Source organism: Meleagris gallopavo, chromosome 19, assembly GCF_000146605.3.
Source record: "Meleagris gallopavo isolate NT-WF06-2002-E0010 breed Aviagen turkey brand Nicholas breeding stock chromosome 19, Turkey_5.1, whole genome shotgun sequence".
In the NCBI taxonomy this organism is placed as follows: domain Eukaryota; kingdom Metazoa; phylum Chordata; class Aves; order Galliformes; family Phasianidae; genus Meleagris; species Meleagris gallopavo.
The window spans coordinates 3,911,734-3,933,652 of NC_015029.2; the positions used below are offsets into that span (position 1 = coordinate 3,911,734).

Consider the following 21,919-nt stretch of genomic DNA (forward strand, 5'->3'; position numbering starts at 1 on the left):
AAAGAAGAAGAAGAAAAAGAAGAAAAAAAGAAAAGTAGCAAAGGTTTCTCCTTGGCTTGTTAGCCTTTAAAATGTGTTCCCAAGCCACTGGACTGTCATCTGCGAGATGAGAGTGCAGAGTGAGTGCTGTGGCAACAAGCTGGAGCAGCCTTGGGGACCAGCTGGGAAGAGCCCACCTGCCATCACCTCCAAGCAGAAGGGAGAACCATGCACAAGCTCCCCAAGGGACAGGATGCTCTCTGCCAGCCCAGCAGGGCACAGATCTATTTGGAAGCTCGGTGACTCAAAATGTTTGTCCATGCTGACTCTGTGGTTGGTTGGGAGGATGGCTACAGTGTTTGACTCTGGGTTCCCAAGGGAAGTTTTGGTGCTTGGGTTTGCCAGTCTATAGAATTGTGCTAAAGCTCAGCTGATTCAATGAAGAGTTTACTGTGGTCAGCAGGCAGGGCAGCCAGTTAGTGCTGTGCTCTGCTTGTTGTGCATGCTTTCCTGCAGAACTGCTCCGTCCTAACCACCAGCACCCTGCCAGGACACAGACTCATCAACTAACAGTGCTCCTACACCATTCCCCACAGCTGTGAGCTGCCAAGCTGAGATGAGGGTCTACTCTTCCCCAAAGCTTGCTGGGATGTTCTCTCCCCCCAGATCTTAGCAGCTCTGATCATACCAAAGGTTGGTGCAATTTATCCTTCCATTTGCCCTGTGTTCTCAAGAATATCAAAGGGGAGGGATGCATCCTTCTGTTGACTCCTACAGCTGCTAAAGATGCTTGCGAGCCCCCGCCATCTGAATCTGCCTGCAGCCAGCACAGCTGCTCCTGCAGCCCTGCTTCCAGGGCTCAGCACCACACAGCTCAGCCCAAGCCATCCCATGCCACCCTCCTCCTGCCTCTCTCCTTCTCATGCAAATCTATGAAAAGCTTTCAGTACTGCAGGGAGGCACATTATGCAGGGAACGCCAGCCACAACGATTGTCCCTGAACGGCATGAAGGATGAAGGCTGTGGCTAAAAGGAGATGCTTGAGATGGGATGGGTTTACCCCCAGCTCTGAATCTGCCAAGCTGCTGCGTTAGAGCCAGTGAGACAGGAATGTAAATCGTGGCTCTCTTGTAAAGTTGCATCAACTTGTAGTAATGTCATTTTCAGATTAACATTTACACTGAAGAGAACACTGGAAGGCTTCATTGTTTACATGCACTATGGAAATAGATTTAAATTTTTTGGTTTACACACATTTATTTACAAGGCATTTGCTGATTACAAACCAATGTACATCACTCGTTTACATGCATAATGTAAGCTATGGAGATTTTGTATTTTTTGCCATGCAACGCCGTACAGATTCCCATTGCTCATTCCACACAGAGGCAAGAGCCTCCTTTCATCTCAGCTCCCTCTGTCCTTCAATTGCTGCACTGCTTCTCCTAAAAAAAAGAAAAAACACCTTGCCTCTGACTGGAAAACATAAAAGTTGATGTCCCCTTTAAACAGATAGCATAAAAAACTAATAGGAAAACCTTGTCAGCAGAACTTCAGCATGACTAAAAAAGCCGAAGCAAAGATTAAAAAGCCTAACGGTGCCTATCAATTTGTACCAGCACAGAGCATCACCTTAATGCTAAGAAGAACCTTCACGGTGCTTTTTGGGATGCTGCAGGCATCCGAACAACTGGAACGGGACTGAAAGCTTGCCGGGTTATGTGTGGGAGAGAGGAACTGTGACTGCAACCGTGTTGGATGCTTCGTCTCAGTCCATAGCACTTGGGTCTCAGCATCCAGCTGAGTTTTGAGCAAATGTGAGCCTTCCCATGGCAAAGCTGTCATTCTACAGCTGTGTGTTGGCTGTGGCTCCCTTGGCGAGCACTGCTGGGGGAAAAATGCATATATATATACATATATATATATATGTATGTATGTATGTGTGTTTCTTTACCTTAGGATGCCAAAAGCTGAACCCAAGGGAAGGCAGTGCTGGACCCTGGGAAATTGTCAGACTCAAGGTCTCACAAAGAACAATAAATAGTCAGATTGTCTTAGTTTCTTTTTTCTCATTGTTAGTTTCAAGGACTGAGCGACCACTTGCAAATTCAACACAATTTAAATGAGCACCCTGATGAGCAAAGAGCTCAACAAAACGCACTCCAAATCAAGGTGTTTCCCTTTTGACATTTCTTAAGTGGCAGTAGTTGGCTTTGTGCTGGGAGGTGAACTGTTATGCTTTAAGAAATGGGAAAAAAGAAATACTGTTTTTCACTGGATTAAAAGATAAGTAAAGCAAACAGCAAAGCTTAAGCATACCACTGAGCCTAAAATGAAATGTTTTGATTTTTTCATTTTACTGGAAATCTGAACAAACATCAGTTTCAGATCAGCCCATTTTTAATGTTATTTTTCTTCTATACAACCAGTGAACCACAAAATCAATTATTTGTACATCTCTAGTGACCAGCAGATTAAATTCAATCCAATAGAGAAACAGCACAAGGAGTCAATGAGGAGTGGAGAGATGGAAGAAAAAAAATGGACTGAAACAAAATGGACTGAAACAATGGTGCAGGCAGCTCTAATAGGGCTTCTCTGCCCACACTTAGGATGCCATTTCACAACTACTTCAGCACAACTCTAATCCATGCTGTTGCTGAAAACAGCAGTTTCATCAGTCCCTTTCTGCCTCTGTCCCTATAGCCCCATCCCTTTCATAGCCCCTGGGTACACAATGAATGAGATTGGAAAAGTGATCCGGCTGAAAACGAACTTTGTTTGTTTGTTTGTTTTCCTGAAGGCTTAGTTTTCTGCCAGATCAGTCCCTCAGCTGTGGAAATCACAGCTTTGCATGCAACTTGCCCATTGGCCAGGGAAGCCAAAACTCCTGTGCTAGGAACTACTGAAAGCAGTCGTTCAAAGCTCACATGCACCTAGTCAGATTGTGCAATGCCTGAACATAGGATTCTCCTCTCACCAAGGAATAAGGACAGGCCACACACATCCAGCCAGACGAGCAGGACGTGCAGCAGCCCAGCCATGTGTTGCTGTGTGGGGCTGGGGGCAGTGGCAGTGCTTGCCATGCTACATCAGATTCCTCAGCAACAAAAATGAGTGTCTTTTCCTGGAAGCCAACAGATTCACTTATCCATTTCACAGAGAACCAGGCTCAACAGCAGAAAAGCATCTGCATTTCTAAGTCAACTGTAGCCTGTGCTATGTGCACAGTAAAGATGCTCACTTCATGGGAATTCTCTTCCTCTTTGTCAAGGGATAGAGAGCATGTAGCTGCTCAGATGTGTGGGTTTTCTAGGACTAAATAAAAATCTCTAGCATGGCCAAAGCTGCACTCAGTACTGCAAATCCCTTTATGAGCACCCAGTTTAGTGCCCACTCTGAATTAGAGAATTGGGGAAATCACAGATACATCATTGAGGTGGGACCCTTGGGGTCTCCAGTCCAACCTCTTGCTTACAGCAAAGCTCATCTTGCCCTTTTCCTGTGGTAACAGGAGTGCTTTCTGATACAACCAGTGCCCTAGCCACAAAGTCAAGCCAAGCTGAGCTTCATCTACTTTCCAGCCCTTGTGTAGTATCTAGCACCCAAGGCTCTCATGACTGGGAACAACAACAAGGATGGTGATAATGAATATTCAGACAGACATCCCACAAACCACTCTGAGCATCTGCCACCCTATCTGCATTAGCATCAGAGTGCACAGATAATGATCAAAGCAGCATTTTCCTGCCAGAGGCCCCCCTAAACCAGCCTTATTGGTGTGAATCGATGCTGATTAATGTGCCTCCTTAATGCAATTGTATCTACCCCTACTGTCCATAATTCAATATAAAACACCTCCCTCCTATACTTATCTTCCTCTTGATAAATCATGCAAGGTGCAAACCTTGACTGAGGGCACCAGTAAAATCAGTGGTCCAACTTGTGCTAAAAGGAGTCCTAAAATCTGCCAAAATGCAAAACACAGGAGAGAATGAGTCATTGGAGACTGTAACAGGGAGCTGCTTTGGGGCTAGATGGTAGATCTGGATCCAGATCTATGAAAAAATAAACTGTTGCACAGCAATCCTGCTCATGCAGTGTTAGCCTTGCTAACCGAAACGGGCTCTTCCTTGCTGTTGACAGATACGTGGACATTACCTGCTATGGCAGGAAGAGTGTTGCAGCTTTTAGTCTGAAGTTGCACCTGTAGAAATCGGAAGATGCTGCCCATAGCCTTACACTGCTGTGCAACATCGACAGTGGCTTCCTCTCTCTGGGTTTTCAGTGTAAATGACACAGTTCTAATACACTGTGCCCACGCTCCTGCACAGCAAGACACTGGGGAAATCACTATTAAACAAGTGACAGCGTTTCAATTAGGGATAGACAAGGTCCCCTTGTCTGATTTTAGATCTACTCCAAAACCTTGGCCACCATGGCTGGTTTAAGATCTGCTGCTAGTGACCATTGGAAAAGATCGGGGGTCAGGTCAGCCCTCATTGAACAACAGTTGCCAGATGGAACTGTTGGATTGAGGGAAAAAACAGCCAAAGAAACAAAAAGTCTGGGAGAAAAGGAGCACTGAAAGTGAAGATAGCATAGGAAAATTTCCATGCTCCAAATCAGCTGCTATCCTAGAGAAAGGAGTGGTACACTTAACACAGAAGATGTGCCTCCCTTGGGCTAGTCTAGTGCAAAGAGCAATTGAGAGACATCATTTGGGAGGAAAAAGGCCTCTCCGTTGGAATTAAACAGTTGACAAAATCCCAACAGCTTCACAGATTCTTGAAGTCAATTTAAGGAGCCTGCAAAATGAGATTTTTCCCCTGTGGGTCTCAGTACGATGACATGTTCTGGAGCTGTGTGCTCAGAGTCCAGCTGTGAATCACTGCAAGTGGCTCCACTCATTCACCAGGGCTAGCCTGATTCTGATACTGCTTTAAAAATGCATGGGTCACCTTTCCAAGTGATCAGTCCTGCAAGCAGAGCCGATTATGAAAATCAAACAACCCTCTAAAGCTCTACCTAATGCCTCCATTGCTTGGCTGGAGGCAGCAAGGCCATTCCTGCTGACTGCAGTGGGTCCAAAAGCCACTCACAGATCGTGCTAGCAAAGCACACACCTCCCAGTCATAATATATGGCCAAGAAATGCACCCCCAGATTTTCTCCCTCTTTTAAGGAAGTACAACATCATGTCCTCCCTATGCAAGAAGTTTCTCTGGTAATTACTTTGGCAATATCCAGCAGAAATGGAGAAATGCAGCCCTATTCTACTTGCCATGTATGAAGTTCACCCTGAACTGAAATAGACCTTCAAACCTTTTGCATCCTCCTACAAACCAAAGGGGAATTTTCTCCTCACTAGCGAGAAATCACAGGTTTCACATTAAATTTGAGCAAAATTTTCTCTCCTTTATGAAGACGGAGACAGCAAAGCGGCGGCACAGGCTGCCTGCTCGGGGTGTGAATTCTCCTTCACAGGAAACCTTTCATGAGAGATTGCCACAGACCTTTGTCAGATGCAGCACAGGTATGGCTGAGTCTGCCTTGGGGAAGAAGCATGGATTAAATGACCTCTCAAGGTCCTTCCAGCCCCGTTTCTCTGTGATTCTCAGAGACAGGATCCCAGGCTTGATGGATCTCTGCCCTGACCTACACTGACAGTTCCTGGATGCGTCTGAACACATACATTGCAGGCATTTCCCTCCTGCTACAGCTCCTGCAGACTGCTGCATGGCACTGAGGGCTGAAAAGCTCTTTAGCAAAGGGCAGAGCCACTTCCAGAGGCACTGCATGGGGCAGGGGTGCGCAGCTCCGATCGGGGTGCAAGCTGTCAGCCAGGGGACGGGGGAGAGCTGAGGTTACGCATAGCCAGGAAAGTCTTTGTGAAAAAGGCTTCCCTGTATTCCCTGCTCCTCTGTGCAAGCAAAGCCTGTGAGGTGTCCTTAAAGGAAGCGTGGCAAGATAATTTCTGCTTTTTGGAGCTGACATCCCCCAGGCTGTTTTGAATGAAGACAACAAGCCAGGACAATATTTTCCAACCATGCTAACCTGCCCTTGCTCTGTGGGCTGCTGCAAGGGGAGGGGATGCTGCACTCGCTGGAGGCCATGGGACAGGCAGAACTCATTTTTCTTCTCCACACATAGATGATGTCTCACATGTTGCTATTACTCTGCAGATGCTTTTGGCTTTCTGCCCATGGGAGAACGCTACCGCATGCACTCGGTTTTCTGCTCCTCTTGACCCCAGCAGTCTGTGTGTGCATCTGTGTGCATGCTGCCAGTAGGCTATTCACCAACACTTTCCCACCTACTAGTTTGCGTCGATATGTTTGCAAGTGTCTTTCTGAAACACAACAGGACTATATAATTATGTAAATGTGCACATGTCTATGAGAGTTTTGCAGTCTCTCTGGGTTTTAGCCCAAATCTCATGATACTTGCTGGCTTATTCCCCTTCCTTCCAAAGTGCCTGCTGCTGTAATAGGAGGCTCACATGAGCACTCCAGCTTTTCATATTCAAATAGCAAAAAGATAAGTATATTTCTAAATATCACAGCTGCCAAGAAGCACTTGAAACAGGCAACAACAAAGGCTTCAAAACCTAGAAGGAGAAGGGAAATCCAAATTCTGCTTATTTGCTGTAGGTTTTTAATTGAATGACTTTCAAACCAAGCTCACGGTTCTGGGGACAAGTCCAACCCATGCACAGGGACCATCTGCAAAGGGCTGCAGTAGGCAGCACACAGCTTAGGCACATGCACTGTGCCTCTTTATGTGTGTTCTCGCCCACGTGAACCTTATGCTGCTGGCAGTGCACATGCATGAATTTGGTACAGAAACTTGGTCTGCTGCTTGGGACACTGACTTGAGAAATGTGCTTGTGAGCCTGTGAGTGGATCTGCCCCACAAATGAAGTGCGTGAGTTGAAGTTCTCAAACTACATGACAGCAATAGAGACAAGTCTCTGAAGCAACCTGCATTGCCACCAGAGGACTGTGTGGAAGCTAAGAAGCATTTCCAGGTGGAATGGGTACAGTGATGCACCCTTCCATTGACAACAAGCCTTGATCCCAAGGGAACTGGCTGCGTGCCCACCTCCTAACAACTCCTCAAAGTTACAGGTGCTGTAGGAAACCAACATACCTGTATATTTTATATCTGGTTGTAAATCCTTGACGATGTCTTTCCACAAAGGATAAGTAGCTCCGCGAGTGGTGGAAAGGCCCCCTGTCTGAAATAAGCCAATCAAACTCCTTGGAGACATGTTGGTTGGTGGCAGCTGGGTCCTGGTGGGAGGGCTGTACTAGTATATGGTCCCATATAAACAGGAGGTAGAGGAACTCAACAAGCCTCCAGTTCATGCTTTTCTGTCTGCCTTTTTCCTCTCATTCTTGCTCCATTCTGTGGAGTCCTGTTGAAAAAGAGAGGGAAGAGGAGGAAGGAAAGAGAGAGAAATGGAGGGGAGGGAGAAGGGAGAGAAAAAGAGTTTAAAAATGGGAATTGCTTTGATCCTTTGACAATCATCTCTCGGGGTGAAAACAGACATGAAAAATCACATTTTAAAAGCCTTCAGTCCGCCTGTGTGTTACTGCTTGAAGTATTTGGCAGCGTTTTATTCATGTATTTAAGTGGTGCCTTTAACCTCCTGAGCGCATACCACCTTTGAAATAACTAGGTCCTGACCTGAGACATCCTCACCCCAGCTTTTCCATCATCTCCCTCGTGCAATGCTCTGCAATGCCATGGAGATGAGCGAGGGCTGGGCGCAGAAGGTGGCCGCACCCCGGGCTACAATTACCCGGTTATTGTCCCTTTAATGCTGTGCCAGAGAAACGTGTCTTCTGCTTTCATGTCTCACTGACGATCTGTAATCCATACTCCGCGCAACCTGAGCAATCTATAAAGACCCAGCTCTTACTTTAAAGTGTTGCCAAAAAAGAAATAAAATTGTTACCCAGGTTTCAGCGACGAGCACATGCAGACACACACACACACACACACACGCACGCACACACACACACACACACACACAACTATAGAATCCTGCCAAATTTTAAAAGCCAAAAAAATCACCCCAACCTGCTTTGCTGTCTGGGTGCCAGGGAGGTGTGTGTTTGGAGGCGGGGGATAAGAGCTGTTGCTATTTGGGCTCTTGTAGGACCTTGAGGCTCTTCCCAAGATCAAGGCTCTGTGGGGAGACGTGCCGAACATGCATATTTAACATATTTTACTAGGGAGCTGAAGGGGATGCTCCCCAGCACCTGGTGTGGGGCACGTCATCCCCCTCCTGTACGAATCGTGGCTGCAGGCAGCCCAGCTCCTCGCCCCAATGTGTTCAACGTCTGAATAGACAAGACATATGATGAGTGGGAAGGGAAACAGAGGGGTGAAACACCTTGCCAAAGGTTACGCAGCAAGCTATGGATACAGCTGAAAGAAAGCCCTCGACTCCTCAATTCCATTTCCAGCATTTCAGCTGTTAGATCATCCACCTCCGCAGTAATGCTGCTGGCACCGTGCCCCTCTCAAAACAAAACCATGTGCTCCGTTGGTGCAAGGGAGCAGCTTGGTTTGTCAGCATCCATGCCTGGCAGCAGCCCTTCCCCTGCGGCTTGCTACATGCAAGGGAATGCAGTACAGCAGCAGCTCCACATGCAGGTTGTGCCCCCAGCTCTCTGGGCAGAACATTCACGTCGCAGGGTGTTGATGAGGCTGCTCTGCTCCTCTCTGCGCATAGGGCATGTTCCTCCTGCTGCCCTCCCCTTGTCCATCTGCTTCATCCTTGCTGAGCTCCATCCTTGCAGGGATGTGGCAACATGGTGGGGATGCCCAGGCAGGCAGAGTGGTCTCGAAGCTGTGTGCCCCTCTCTGGCCATGCCAACCTAGCCAAAGTTGTCCTCAGGACAGCTGATAGACACCCACTTTTGCAGAATATAGCACAGAGAGCCAGAACAGATATACATTTGCAGCACTGCTCGTAGACATGAGAGCTTTAGCACTGCAAGCACCGCTGTATAGACCAGAAGGCACCAGCTCTGCAGCCAATGTGGTCATCATCTCCTCTGCTCCAGGAGCTTTCACTGAGACCAAAGCAATGCTGCCGCCCATGGCAGCGAGCACATGTCTCTGCACAGACGTATTGAACCTGGGAGTATAATGGGGAGCACAAGAGACTGAAGTATGCATGTACCGAGCGTGTGGGAGTCTGCACGTGTGCACAGCATGTGCTCACAGAACTGCAGCGAGCTCAACAGCACTTGACAAAAAGGAGTTGTGTAAGTCTGGTTAAAAACGACGATCAGCTGTTGCGCTGCATGAAGAAATGAAAAAAATTAACTATGGGAAAGTCAATGAATGTTTGCTTTTTTTCTGTTGGGCACGTATAAGCTTCTTTCCACTTGCAGATAGAATATTACTGTTATTAATAATAATGGCACCTGTAGCTCATAACCGAAGAGGCTGTTCCCCTTCTGGAGACATTTTTAATATTAGCCCTCACCACTGCCTCTCATTTCTGCCATAAACACGACACATCTTTAGCCCATCACCTCTCAGAAAGGAGTGGTTCTACTTCACCTTACAAAACTGGGCTTAGAGAGTTTCTAGCCCCACACTGAGGAGAACACTGTACTTTCAGTGAGATATGGTACATATCTGCTTCCACTCACAGGTGGCATGAACCTGAAGTGGCTATTTGGACATGCTCTCACCTACATCCCACCCTGGGCACTTCCAAATTCCTGTTCAGGGGAATGTTTCTCCCATTTCTCTGTCCCGCTGCTCTTTGCACACCCATAGCACCCTGCCATCCCAGTAAGCAGCTGCAAGCCTATTTGCCATTAGATGGGTATGTAGATTTGCTGCTGATAACAGTCTGTACACGTCGTCCAAACTCCCTTGCTTGTCTTTCATTAAACTCTTCTGTAACTACTTCCTCCATCAGCCAGCCTGGATCAGTTTTCCTTTAAACATTTCACTTCCTATTGAATTTCTATTGCAGAGAGGCAGGGAGCTCTTACACACCAAAGTGGAGTGACAGCCTACCTCCAGTTCCCAGCACAGTACAGGCACAAACTGAAACAGGAGAAGAATCAAATGAAGTGGGTTTCAGAGAAATCCCACTGTGTCCTCGCATCCACAAGCAGCATACACTGGGGGAATTTCAGCTTACGAGAGAGAAGCAATATTCATTAATTCTCCCCACACACCTCTTCATCATCCTCCCTTCTTTTCTTTTTAGGTTGGAGTCAGGATGAGTGGCGTTGTGATGCCTTAACCAAGACTTATAGACATGACAAGCACTTGCCTTGAGATGCCAAGAAATGGTCTCTCCTCACTGTCTGGAAGCTGGTTGGAGGTATCAGTGCTGAGAGCAGGCAATGGTGCCCGAGGCAGTGAGGATGGTAGAGCACAACTGGGTCTAGATGACGACCACAAAACCAACTTTAATTTTTTAGTAGTATCTTTTTCCCCCCTGTAGCTGCTGTAGAGATGTTGTTTCACGTTAAATATTAATACACACCACGGGGCTGGTCCCTGTGGAAGCTCTAAAGCTTACTGAAGTGGGATTATTCTGCATCTGAGGCAATAATGTGAGATCTATTCAATCTAACTCCTAACAAGTTTGAATCAGAAATTAATTTGTTATGTGGTGTTATGACGCTCCACAGATACAAGATATGTTCTGAGGATTGTGCAAGGCATACGGGGGAAGAAGAGGAGGGAGGGATGTCTCCAAGTATGTAGCTTTTGGGTAGGAGACCTGAGAGTAACTGAAAGCTGAATCTGGCACAGACGCAATCTCTGTATTAAAGGACAATCTTGCTGGACATGGATTTTGATCCAGGAATCTGGCATTCTTTTCAACTCTGCCCAATACATCCTGCATGATTTAGGGCAATGCCCTTAAATGCTTTCTTTTGCCTCACTTTCCAATTATCAGCTTGGACATACGGTATTATTTGTTTGACAGATTTGCAGTCTTGTTGGAGAGGCCATCATCTGAGTGTAGCACTTAGCAAAACGCTGTCCTGTTGCACACATGGTGCATTAGGTGCTCATCTCCTAAAAGCAAGGAGAAGCAACCACCCCATGGTGTCAGCAAGCTTTGCAAAGCAGCAGTTAGGAAAATCCAAGCCTATAAAGCCCATTCCCACTCTGGAGCATCATACAGTAATGCAGTGATCTGGGTTCTGTTGGTTTCATCTCAATGAACTAAACGATGAGATTATCACATCTGTTAATAAACATGATCAGTGGGTGAGCCAGGACACAGGCTAAAGTTCACAGTAAATAAGTGCTGGATACAAAATATGAGAAGTACTGATTCCAAGTCATTTTATGGTCAATTTCCAGCACTGACCATCATGAAGGCGTATCTGTCAGTGCCAGTGTTACAAACCCTCTTAATTAGGCAGATAAAGACGGCCTTATTATAACCCGAATTCAGCCTGGAACATTAAATATTCCTTGTCTTATAAGTATTCAGGATTCTTGGAGGAAAAATAGGCAGGTGCTTTCTTTAAAGTGCAAGTTGTATTTGAATGTACACTTAATTTCATTGTGATTGATATCGGTGTGTTAATTATATTCTATTTTGGGCAATACCTTTGCTGTCACAAGGCAGTGCCTTTTATCCAAGGAGTTCAAATTGAATTAGAGACATTAATTAAAGCTCTCAGCACTCTAGTAAGGCAGGCAAGTGCTGTTACTCCCATTGTTTCTTGAAATGAGAAGAAAGGAATAAAGCTGAGTGTCTACTTAGCCACTTAAAAGGTAATTTTTCTACAGTGAGAAAGCTCAGGATGATAGATTTTGCACAAAATGATTCTGCAAGATCTTTTTCTTATCAGAAAGGCTGTGTAGAGTGCAGGAACTGACTGGTCATTGCTTGTTCTAAACACTCCTCTTTTCCTCTGCCTCCTGGGATTTTCTACCTTTCTTCTAACCTCTGTACCTTGCACTTATCCCTTCTATTAGAGTCAAACTGATCTTGCACATATCCCTTCTGTTTTCTCATGCTCATCGCTGTATAAACTATTTCCATCAGAAATGCAGACTCAGGAAATTACCGAACGCAATATTCGTAGCAAAGAAATAAGTTCCCTATCTCTTTAAGCTTCATGCACCAATAATTCATTCTTGTGTCCCACATTTCGGTCTTGGCAGGTTGAGAGAGGTTTCTGCCTGCTGCCATTTACCAGAGGGAAGAGGCTAACAATTGCTATTTGTATCTGAAACACTTCTGTTCTGCAGCAACTTCACACACTGCTTTAGGATGCTGATAAATTAGTAAAAGGCTGAAGTGTCAAGGGAGAGATGAAACAGCTTATGTTAGTTTAGAGCTCGACCCTGCAAAGTGAGGCACATCTGACCTCATTTCAGCAAACAGCTTAAGTGTACACTTAATTTTAAGTATGGGAGATCTTTGAGGTTTTATTCAACAATTCCTGCTTTAAGGTAACTTGCACGCTCTCCTGCCAGACAGATACCTACTGCCCTTCATCTTTAGGGTTCAGCTCCTGGTAGGTCACTGGTTGCAAACGGAGCAACAACATGTATGCCCTGCATGTAAATCAGAGATAAAAGTGCTGGAAGGCAGTTACTGCCCACGAGGCAGCATCAGCTGTCCCTGGAAACACTGGCCAGCAATCCAACCAAGTTGAGGGCATCTCTCATGTGTCAGGGCCAGGGGAAAACAGGGAACGTGGACAGAAAGGGATGGGGAAGCCAATCTGTCAAGGTTTGTTAAGTCATACAAAGTTCTGAGGATAAGTCTGAGCCCTGGGAACACAGAATTTGGCCATTTCTGTCTTTGAGAAATGACAGCTCAGACTGCAATGGCTGATATCCAGCTGCAGTCAGTAGTGGAGCTGCAAGTCAGTGGTTGCTCTGAGTTTCTGATCAGTGCCTAAATTTTTCACTTATTCTTTACCCATTTCAGTTGGAAATATGTTTGAGCAGTTAGACCTGGGGGACATTCATCAGCTGGGAAATTTAGGGGTGAGGGATGGCAAGAAGGAGTGATGAGAAATTCTTCTCCAGTAATAACAGCAGGGTTGAAAAATGCACTTCTGTTTTGCCAAATCATTCATGCTGAAAAAAAAATAACGATTAGGCAGTGTCAGTTTTGGTTTTCAGAGCACCGAGAGGACACACTTCCAAATTTCTGTTTGAAACTACTAGGAATAGTTTTCCCCTTTTGATCTGCCCTTCCAGACTCTTAAGAGAGAACAGTTAGAAAAAAATACTTCTTTTGACCCCTAATGACTTAGAGGAAGAAAGATCTTTTTCTTTTCATTTTGTCAACACTTTGCTTACAACCTGTCAGAATACTCAGTGAACCAAAAGATCACCCTACGTATCCTTCTTTATTAATGCAGTACAACCAGCAGTCTAGAGGAAGCAAAGCTTTTGTGCAAAGCCACTAATTGCTCCCTGCCTAGAATGAGCTGAGAATCACACTGGTAACAACTGGATACCTTATTTCAGCTCATTTGTCCCCGTACTTCAGCTAATTATAAACTACCACTGTTATTATGATGAGGTTCAGAGGCAGCTTGAAACCGAAGAGTGCTATGGGTGCAACCTCCCCGAAGTCACACCATCAGGTGCTGCTGGACACCATCTTCTGCACGTGCACACTGATAGGGAAGGAAGAATCCCATTTTGAAGACAGTCGTGCCGAATCTGAGACTGGCACAACATCATGATAGGTGCTGTGCAACCAGGAAGGCGGTCCGTGCCCCAAAAAGCTTACAATCTAATTAGAAGACCAAGGACACCAGATGGCCAGGGACAGATGGGGAAACGCAAGGGAACAGTGAGATAATACCGCTCGGCGTGCTGCGGAGCAGTGGTGTCAGCACACCAGCAGCCCTACTGTTGGCAAGATTTTGATAGCTATTGTCATAAATGAGAGTTATAAATAGGGAGGCTGGATAATGAGCTAGCTTTGTAGATGTTTGTGAGGAACTCCTCTCATTTGTGAAGTGGCAGAGATAGAATGAATATAGATGATAATAATAATGATAAATCGCACTTTTCTGAGCTGCTTATTAGGAAAAAATATGGTGGGTGGTGAGCAGTGATTTCTATTAAACATTGCCCAGAACTTGAAATTATTTCTACTATTATTAAATTATTGTCCAAGCTAGTCCACTTCCCCATAATTTCATTCTAAGCTACACAAAAATGCAGCTCTGCTTTCTGTCTCCCTCAGTATTTATACACCTTATATCAAAGTCCAGCAATCTCTTAAGTGTTAATAGGTTTTTATCCTTGCAGTAGCTTGAGATTGGGAAATGCTGTTTCTCCCATTCTGTAGAATGGGAATTGAGACACGGGGCAGATTAATGACTTGCCCCAGATCATTCCAGGAATTCAACCCAAATCTTTTAAGTCTCAGCTCGACACTACATCTCCTTGCAATACCCTTCCTACGCACCTTCATGCTACTGTTCCAGAATTAGCTAAGACTTTCCATAGAGCTGCTTTCAATTTTTTTGGATTGCTCATTTTTATGTCAGAAAAATGCCAATTCATCAGAGGCAAAACACTTTGTAGAAATTTGTTGATTTAAGGAAAAAGAAAAAAGCATTTTGATAAAGTCAGCTTTTCTTTGGAACAGACTATGTTGAGTTTTCTATTTGGAAAGGATTGGTTCAAGATTGTGTTTTGTTTTTCATTTCATGTTGAATAATATATATCCAAAATCAAAATGAAGTGTTTTCTTAAACAGCATGTTGTGACTGAACAAAAATAAATTCTGTAATTATGCACAAAGGAAATGTCCACATTCAATTAACATTTCCATTGCATTTTGGAATAAAAATTTGTAGAAATTCCTGTAGACACTACAAAATAAACTAAACAAAAATGTCACTCTTCCCTATCATTAAAACTGAGAAAGACAGTAATCTGAAAACTGAGTTTCAAGAGGCCTGGATCGGAGTCCATAAACCCTGATTCTTGTCTTCATGCCGACTACAGTCAGTGTGCCGGTCTTTCCTCTCTAATATATTCATTGCAACAATTTGGACCTGTAAGCAGAGAGCCTGAAGGAAAAAAAAATCAATGCCAAAACTGCCTTGAAGAGTAAAAAAATAAAATGTTCAATCCAAAAGGTCAACTGTTATCCCGCACCTGACATTCTTTGCGATATTTCTGTTGTTCTGATGTTCATTCCTGGGCAGGCAGCGTGCCACCACAGCCACATAGAGTGATCCCTTGGAAATGCAAGCAGACAATGCCTATTTTGGCATGCTAGGAAGCTGAGGTTACCTAATGATCCTTGCAATTTATATATCTTCTTGGTGATTTTCTTTTTACCCCTCAGTCCGTTCCTGACTTGGGTCTTTTGCATCTCTCAGCCCTGGCTGGGGGAACACTAGGGGTTAAAATCCTTCAGCCATGGCTTCTCCTTGTACAGCTCCTGCTGCTGGGATAAGGACAGCCCTGCCTGCCAGGATGAAAAGCCCCATTTAGCTCAGTGCTTCCTATGGGCATCAGGTTCTGCCACCGCTCCCATTGGATGATGCCAACTGAACCAGGGGCAGCTGAAAATGGGAGGATCAAAGGAAAAGCTGTTGGCTGCAAATTCTGGCCAGAGGCAGATCCATTTCTCTTATCACATTGAGTGAAGGAAGAATTTGGCGTGGCCATAAAATCTCCATGAATTTAACCCGTTCTGCAGCCAACACTGGAGACCCTTGTGCAGGAGTCCTGCCAGGGTGAGACCTCACAGAGCTGGCATAGCTTGGAGTTCTGAGAGGGAGCAGAGCTGTATCTGGAATCAGGGTTAAGATAAATGGCTGCTGACGTGGGCTTGAAACCTCAGCAGTTACATGATGGGTACTATTCAGTGAGAGGTGTGCCACATGATTCACTCACTAACATAAGGCTCTAGGAAGGATACTTCAGTCCATAGGACACTGCTCTGAGGACGGTTGAGCTTCAGCTTCAGCTCCTATTGCCCTGTTTCCCCTTATGGGGGAACAAGAGTTTAAATTCAGACTGTAAATGTGAGCTAAAATATGTAATAGCCCCAAATTTTTAGCAGCTTCTGAAGTAGAAGTCAGAAGCCTTTGAATGCAGATCTCCTGCAGCAGGTGTGCATCCATGCAGTACTCAGCAGTTGCAGGTTCTGCTGGAAGGTCTATTGAAGTCAATGAGCCTTAGGTTGAATCTTATTGCAAAAAGATCATCAAATATCATATTAACTCTTAATTTGGAACAGCATATTAAATTAGGAGCACAAATTAACCTGAAACTGCTTTTATATAATGAGAAGATTTAAAATCTGTACATCATAAGAGTGGGAGAATTCCTAGCCAACGCTTTTTAGCAGTTCTGAATCCCAGAGCCAATCTACCTGCAGTGCTGCATTTCAACCTACTCCATAAGCCCCTGTTCTGGGATTTTCACTGAGAAGGAAGGATGAATGGATAATAAAGTCATTTCATACCATTTCATACTTCCTAGTATTAATCTAGGAAGCACAGAAGGGTTATTAGTATCTAGACCTTAACCAATGCCAAGAACTGAAACATCCCAGAGGATACTGAGAATCTGCACTGGCATCTGACCATCACAAATAATAGCCTCTTCCATCAGTGCATCAATCCTGCTACAGAGCCTCCCTAAAAACTGAAGAACCACAGCCATCACTAGGATTTGATTCCAGAACCACACAGGTCTGAGCATCTCAAACATTAAAGCAGTTTGGTACCCAACTGTAAGGCCACCCCTATCTGTGAGTTTTATTTATTTCCTTCTCTGAGACTGTTCTGCTCTGTGCTAAATCTATCTTGTGACCACCTGGAGCGTTTGAGAGTCTTGGCTGTGATGCTTGTCTGTTTAGATAGACTGCAAGTAGAGCTGGTCAAAAAATTTTGACAGAACAGTTTTTCGCAGGAAAACGGAGTCCTCTTGAAATCGAAACATTACATGGGAACATGTCAATTTTGACAAACTTTTTTATGTTTAAAGTGTCAAAACAAATCATTTTGATTTTCTCTCTTCACTTCAGTTGTACTGAGATGTTTCATTTTGAGGAGACAAACACATTATTTTTATGTTGTTTCAATTAATTTGCTTTGACATTTTTACTTATTCTGTACGGTGTTGATATATGTTTAATATGTTTAAAATACATTATATAGTGCATGAAGCATTTGATGGTGTTTTAGTTATAATATTTATTAACACTATACCATGCCAAGTATTTCCTGTAGCATTTTAATGCTGCAGAAGCAGAAGATATTGATGGTCTCAAATTATTATCTTTTTTTGCCTGAAGAAATTTGTGTTCGTAAGAGCAAAGTTCTTATTCAAAATGGAGTTTTAAATAAATATGTAAATAAATAAGTAAAACCACACAAGCAACATAAACACAAACAGCAGAAATCTGAAGGTAAGGATTTTGTGAGGAAATTGCATGTCCATTTTCCAAGCAGCTCTGTCAGCTCAGTGATTGCACAGCACAACTCAGGTCTCTTCTGCACATAGGAAAGCCAACTTCTCTGCTTGTTTTATAAATAAAGAAATACATAAATAAGGAAAATGCAGATTCTCCCAGAGTAGAATCTGTGTGTAATGTTTTCACAAGCATCAGGGACTTAAATGTCTTAATACCATTCACCTCCTTGGGGCCCTTGGCTTCTAAATCACTTATGGGTTTTTAAAAGATATATTCCTCCTCCTCCTTGGAAGTCTAGCTGTTTGAGCCTTTTTTTTTTAATCTCTCTCTTTTAGAGTCCATTTTTGCTCCTCCACGCGTAGCAGAGGGGAACTGCTCCCCATGCATTTGTGTCGTCAAGCCAGTGCAAGAGGCAGTGGAAGCGGGTTGAAAAAAAAAGGGCAAAAGAGAAGCGAGAACGGGCACACAGAGCAGAGCCTGCAACGATGCAGCTCTATCGATCCTTCATTTCATGGATGAAAATGTCCCCGATGGCCCCTGCGCATTTGCTGCGGTTCGATCGGAGATGGAGGGCAGCGGGGCTCGGTGCTCCACGCTACACCCTGCGCTGCTGCCTGCAGGCTGGGAGGCAAGGCCGAAGAATGAGCATCCCCTGTCTTTTGAGGTTTATTTAACATAGCAGGGGCTTTTCTGCCCGCTTTCCCTCTTTAAGGGACGTGTCCCTACAGCCAGGCACCACAACTGAAATGCTGAATCCCCCCATGCAGCTGCTCAGCGTGCATCTTCGCATGCAGATTCGCCTGGTTGTCTACAGTTGCTCCAGCTGGTCTGTCACTACAGATTACAGCTTTTTTGCTAATAGCAAGGCACTGCTCAAGTCTGAGACTTCCATTAAGGGCTGATGTTCCCACCTCCCCATCCCACAAATGGCTCCCTTCCAGCCAACGCTTCGGTACGCTTGGCCTCGTTGCCGCGGTGCAAGAGGAGCAAAGTGCCTCCATTTGTTTCCGTGTTAGACAACAGTGAAACAAGTCGGAGGCAGAAAAAGATGATAGAGGATGAAGAAATTTGAAAATTGGGACTTAGTAGCTTGAAGGGTGAGCTCGTCCCTTGTCACCTGCACATTCATAATATTGCAGCCCCATCCCTTTGACAGCAACACTACCACCGATCACTGAATTATCCCCTGGAAGAGTCCTTGAGAGAAATGCTTCATGATGCCAAGCTGCACTGAGGAGTCTCTTTGGAGAGGAAGAATGCTCCTGCAGGGAGATATTGCCCATCCACGCCAGGTACTGGAAATCATTAGCCCTTCATTGCCAGAGGATTTGAAGGCTGCTGACAGATCGAAAAGAATTGGCATGGACACTTGACCTTTCTCCATTGCCAGGAGGAAATCATTGACCAGGAAGAATAGCACATGCTCTAGTCGTCTCTACAAGGGGAGGGAAGAAGGTCTGGAAGAATACAGAGCTATTTGTAAAACAAACACTACAGCTTCAGCACAGCCTGTGCAGTTGGCCAGTGCTGCACTTGCGGGCATGCTGGAGCAGTGACTTTCAGCTTGGCTCATGTCAGATGGCATCACAGCTCCTCCTGTTCCAAAGGGGACATTCAGAATGAGGGTCTACCCAGAAGATCCCTTGTAGATGCCAACAGATTCACACTTTGGCAGGCTGGGAACAGGACAGGACATGTTGAAGTGCAGCTTATCATTCATTAGCACAGTGTCCTACCAAAGAAAGAGCCAGGTTCCCTGCAACACCATGCACGCAGCTGTGTTCCCCACTGCTTGATAGATCCCACACACCTCTGCATCCTTCCCAAGTGACTGTCTGACAGCGATCCAGAGCAGGCATCACATTTGTTTCTCTAACAGCCTGACTCCCAGGAAGACACTGTGCAATCAGCTAGCCAAAACCAAATCTGAAAAACATCTCCATCACTGGTCATGACTAATTAATTCTGCTTCGACATTCCCCAGGGTACCTTACCAGCTAGTAAGAGCTGCTGGAGAAAGAGACACTGCTGTGGAAACGGAATAAATAGATTTTCCTCAACTGCAGCCATAGAATTAGATAATAAATAACTAGATAGATAAATAATTTTCTATGAATGGCAAATCAAATGCAGAACAAGAACGACTAGCTGGCTTATCCCTGTGAGATCGAAGGTGTTTGGAAGGAGTTTCCAAAGAAGGATATTTAAAGTCTACTGTGCTTGTGAAGGCATAAGCCTGAAGTCATCTATCATGTCTAATGTGACTGTTTACAAAGACAGCCAACTATTCTTGGACATTTTATTCTTGATATAATATTCTTGGCTCAAAGTAGCTCAAGGAAGCGTCTTCCTAATTTACATCTCAGTTTTCTCCCTCCCCTGCCTGGATTGCAGGCTTTGTTCCCAGAGTATCAGTACAGTCCCCCCCACCAGCTGCTGTGTGCTTGGCCCCTATTCTCCAGGGAGCTATAGGTACCAGCCCAGATATGAATTCTTCAGTCTCATCTCCTATCTGGCCCTTAAATGCTTCTCCTCCCTAAATCCATGCGCTCTTTTCACATCACTCCATTAACCACACGACAGAGACTCCAGAGACAAAAATGTTATTCTGCACAACTTGAGGACATCGGCAGGAGTTCCAGCAGCATCCTGGATTCAGGTACTGACCCCATAGTGTGCATTGTACCAAGCAGATGGCAGCCTAATCCCTGCCAGCACGCAATGCCCAGCGCGCAGAGAGCACCCGTAACCCCTGTCTGATCAAATATGCATACTCACATCTGATTTTACTCGAGCACTAGAAGTCCCTGTGCACTAACTCATCCAGACAACTCAAATGCGAGACATCCAGGCTTCAGGTCCTGTCACAGCAAAGAGAAAAAAGCTGTTCCTTCCTCTCTGCTTACATATCTTTCTGCCCTGTAAGTCTCTGCTCTACTTCTGGCCCTTTAGGTTCGCAGCTTTCAGACAGGCTGATGCTTTCCTCCTTAGATGTTCAGTTTGGATCCTGTGCTCCCACGGCAACCAAGGCTTCCACTCACTGCCCACCTTCCTATACACTTTCAGCTGAAATCTATTCACATCTGTCCCTTCCCTCCTTCTTGCTTCTCTTCTCCTTCACCCATCCTGCTCCTCGTTCAACCCTTGCAGCAGGCACAGACAGGACACGTTATTAACACCTGCCACTTCATTAGTTATCTTCTGCAGGAGGAGCAGAGGAGGAGAAAAGAGGAAAGTGTGCAAAAAGGGAGAGGAAGGAAAGTCGAATTAGAGGAAGAATGATGAAGAATTGAAGGTGTGAATGAGAAAGTGCTGGAGAAGAAGAAGTATGAGAAAAACCTAATGGGTGAGAAAGGGATTTATAATTAATCTGCAGTCTAGTGAGAGAGCAGGGGAATGGAAGTCAAGACTGTATGCTTCTCTAAAGGCTTCTACTACTGATTTACTCTGTGACTCCAGACTAATCTTTTTATTTTCTCTTTTATCTCCCACTGCTCTGTACCCTTTGAGTATAAGTTATTTGAGGTATGGATTGTTTTAAACTCTGTAGTACAAAGGAAACTGCAATCATAGGCACTGAAGACGCGAGACGTTATTTTTAACACGCACTAAAATCAGGCACAAAAAAGTGCTATGGGATCGACTGACAATGCTTATTAATTCAGGCTGAATCCATTAAATAGTGGTTGTCAGAAAAAAAAAAAAGCCAGGATAGGAGAAATCTAAACCAGTCAAAGTACAACTGCATTATTTCTAAACTCTCACACAGTGCTGTTGACTTTTACAATACCTTACTCTCTTCTAGTCTAAACCTACATTTAACAGAGAATTTACAGTAAAACAGTTAGATATACAGAAAAATGAGTGAGCTAATCCTTATTTCCAAAGTGTGAGAACAGTTCCCAGGAAATAATCTCAAAGAGATCAGATTTACTTTTTCCATTAGAAATTGGTGCATACAGCTGTTTTATTTTGAGACCGTCACAGCATCCTTTTTTACTTCTTTCTCTGAATTCTTGCTTTCCTCTTCTTTTGGATCCTCCCTGTTTTTTTTAAGCACAGCTCCCTCTGACATGTAACCAGAGGCATAAGGTCTCTACAGAAAAATGGAATGAGTGATATCCAAATGCATCTGACATTAAACAAAACAAAATGCGTGGCTCACTACTATCAGCAATCCCTAATCCAACCCACCAAAGAGTGCTTTGAATGAGATGTAGACAGCAGGAACAGAAGCAGCGTGTACAGGGGATCCTGCTCTCCTATTCCTTGGACATTCACAGAATCACAAAATCACAGAATGGCCAAGGTTGGAAGGGACCTCCAGGATCATGAATTTCCAAAAACCCTGCTACATGCAGGGCCACCAACCTTCCCATTTAATACTAGACCGAGCTGCCCAGGGTCCCATCCAGTCTGGCCTTTAATACCTCTAGGGACAGGATTCTCTGCCTTCCATTCCCACTCCTGAGTTCTCAAGCACGCTGCTCTGCTCCCATCCACCCAGTGCCAG

General features: G+C 44.8%; 1 protein-coding gene across 1 annotated transcript in view; it reads right to left on the bottom strand.

Annotated features, from left to right (window-relative positions):
* The window catches only part of BRINP1 (BMP/retinoic acid inducible neural specific 1), an 84,238-nt gene that overhangs the window by 50,730 nt on the left and 11,589 nt on the right, over positions 1-21,919 (bottom strand). Inside the window, exon 2 of the mRNA XM_010720818.3 lies at positions 7,131-7,398. Within this exon, the coding sequence (XP_010719120.1) occupies positions 7,131-7,348 (218 nt within the window). The 5' untranslated portion in view covers positions 7,349-7,398. The remainder of the gene's footprint in view (positions 1-7,130; positions 7,399-21,919) is intronic.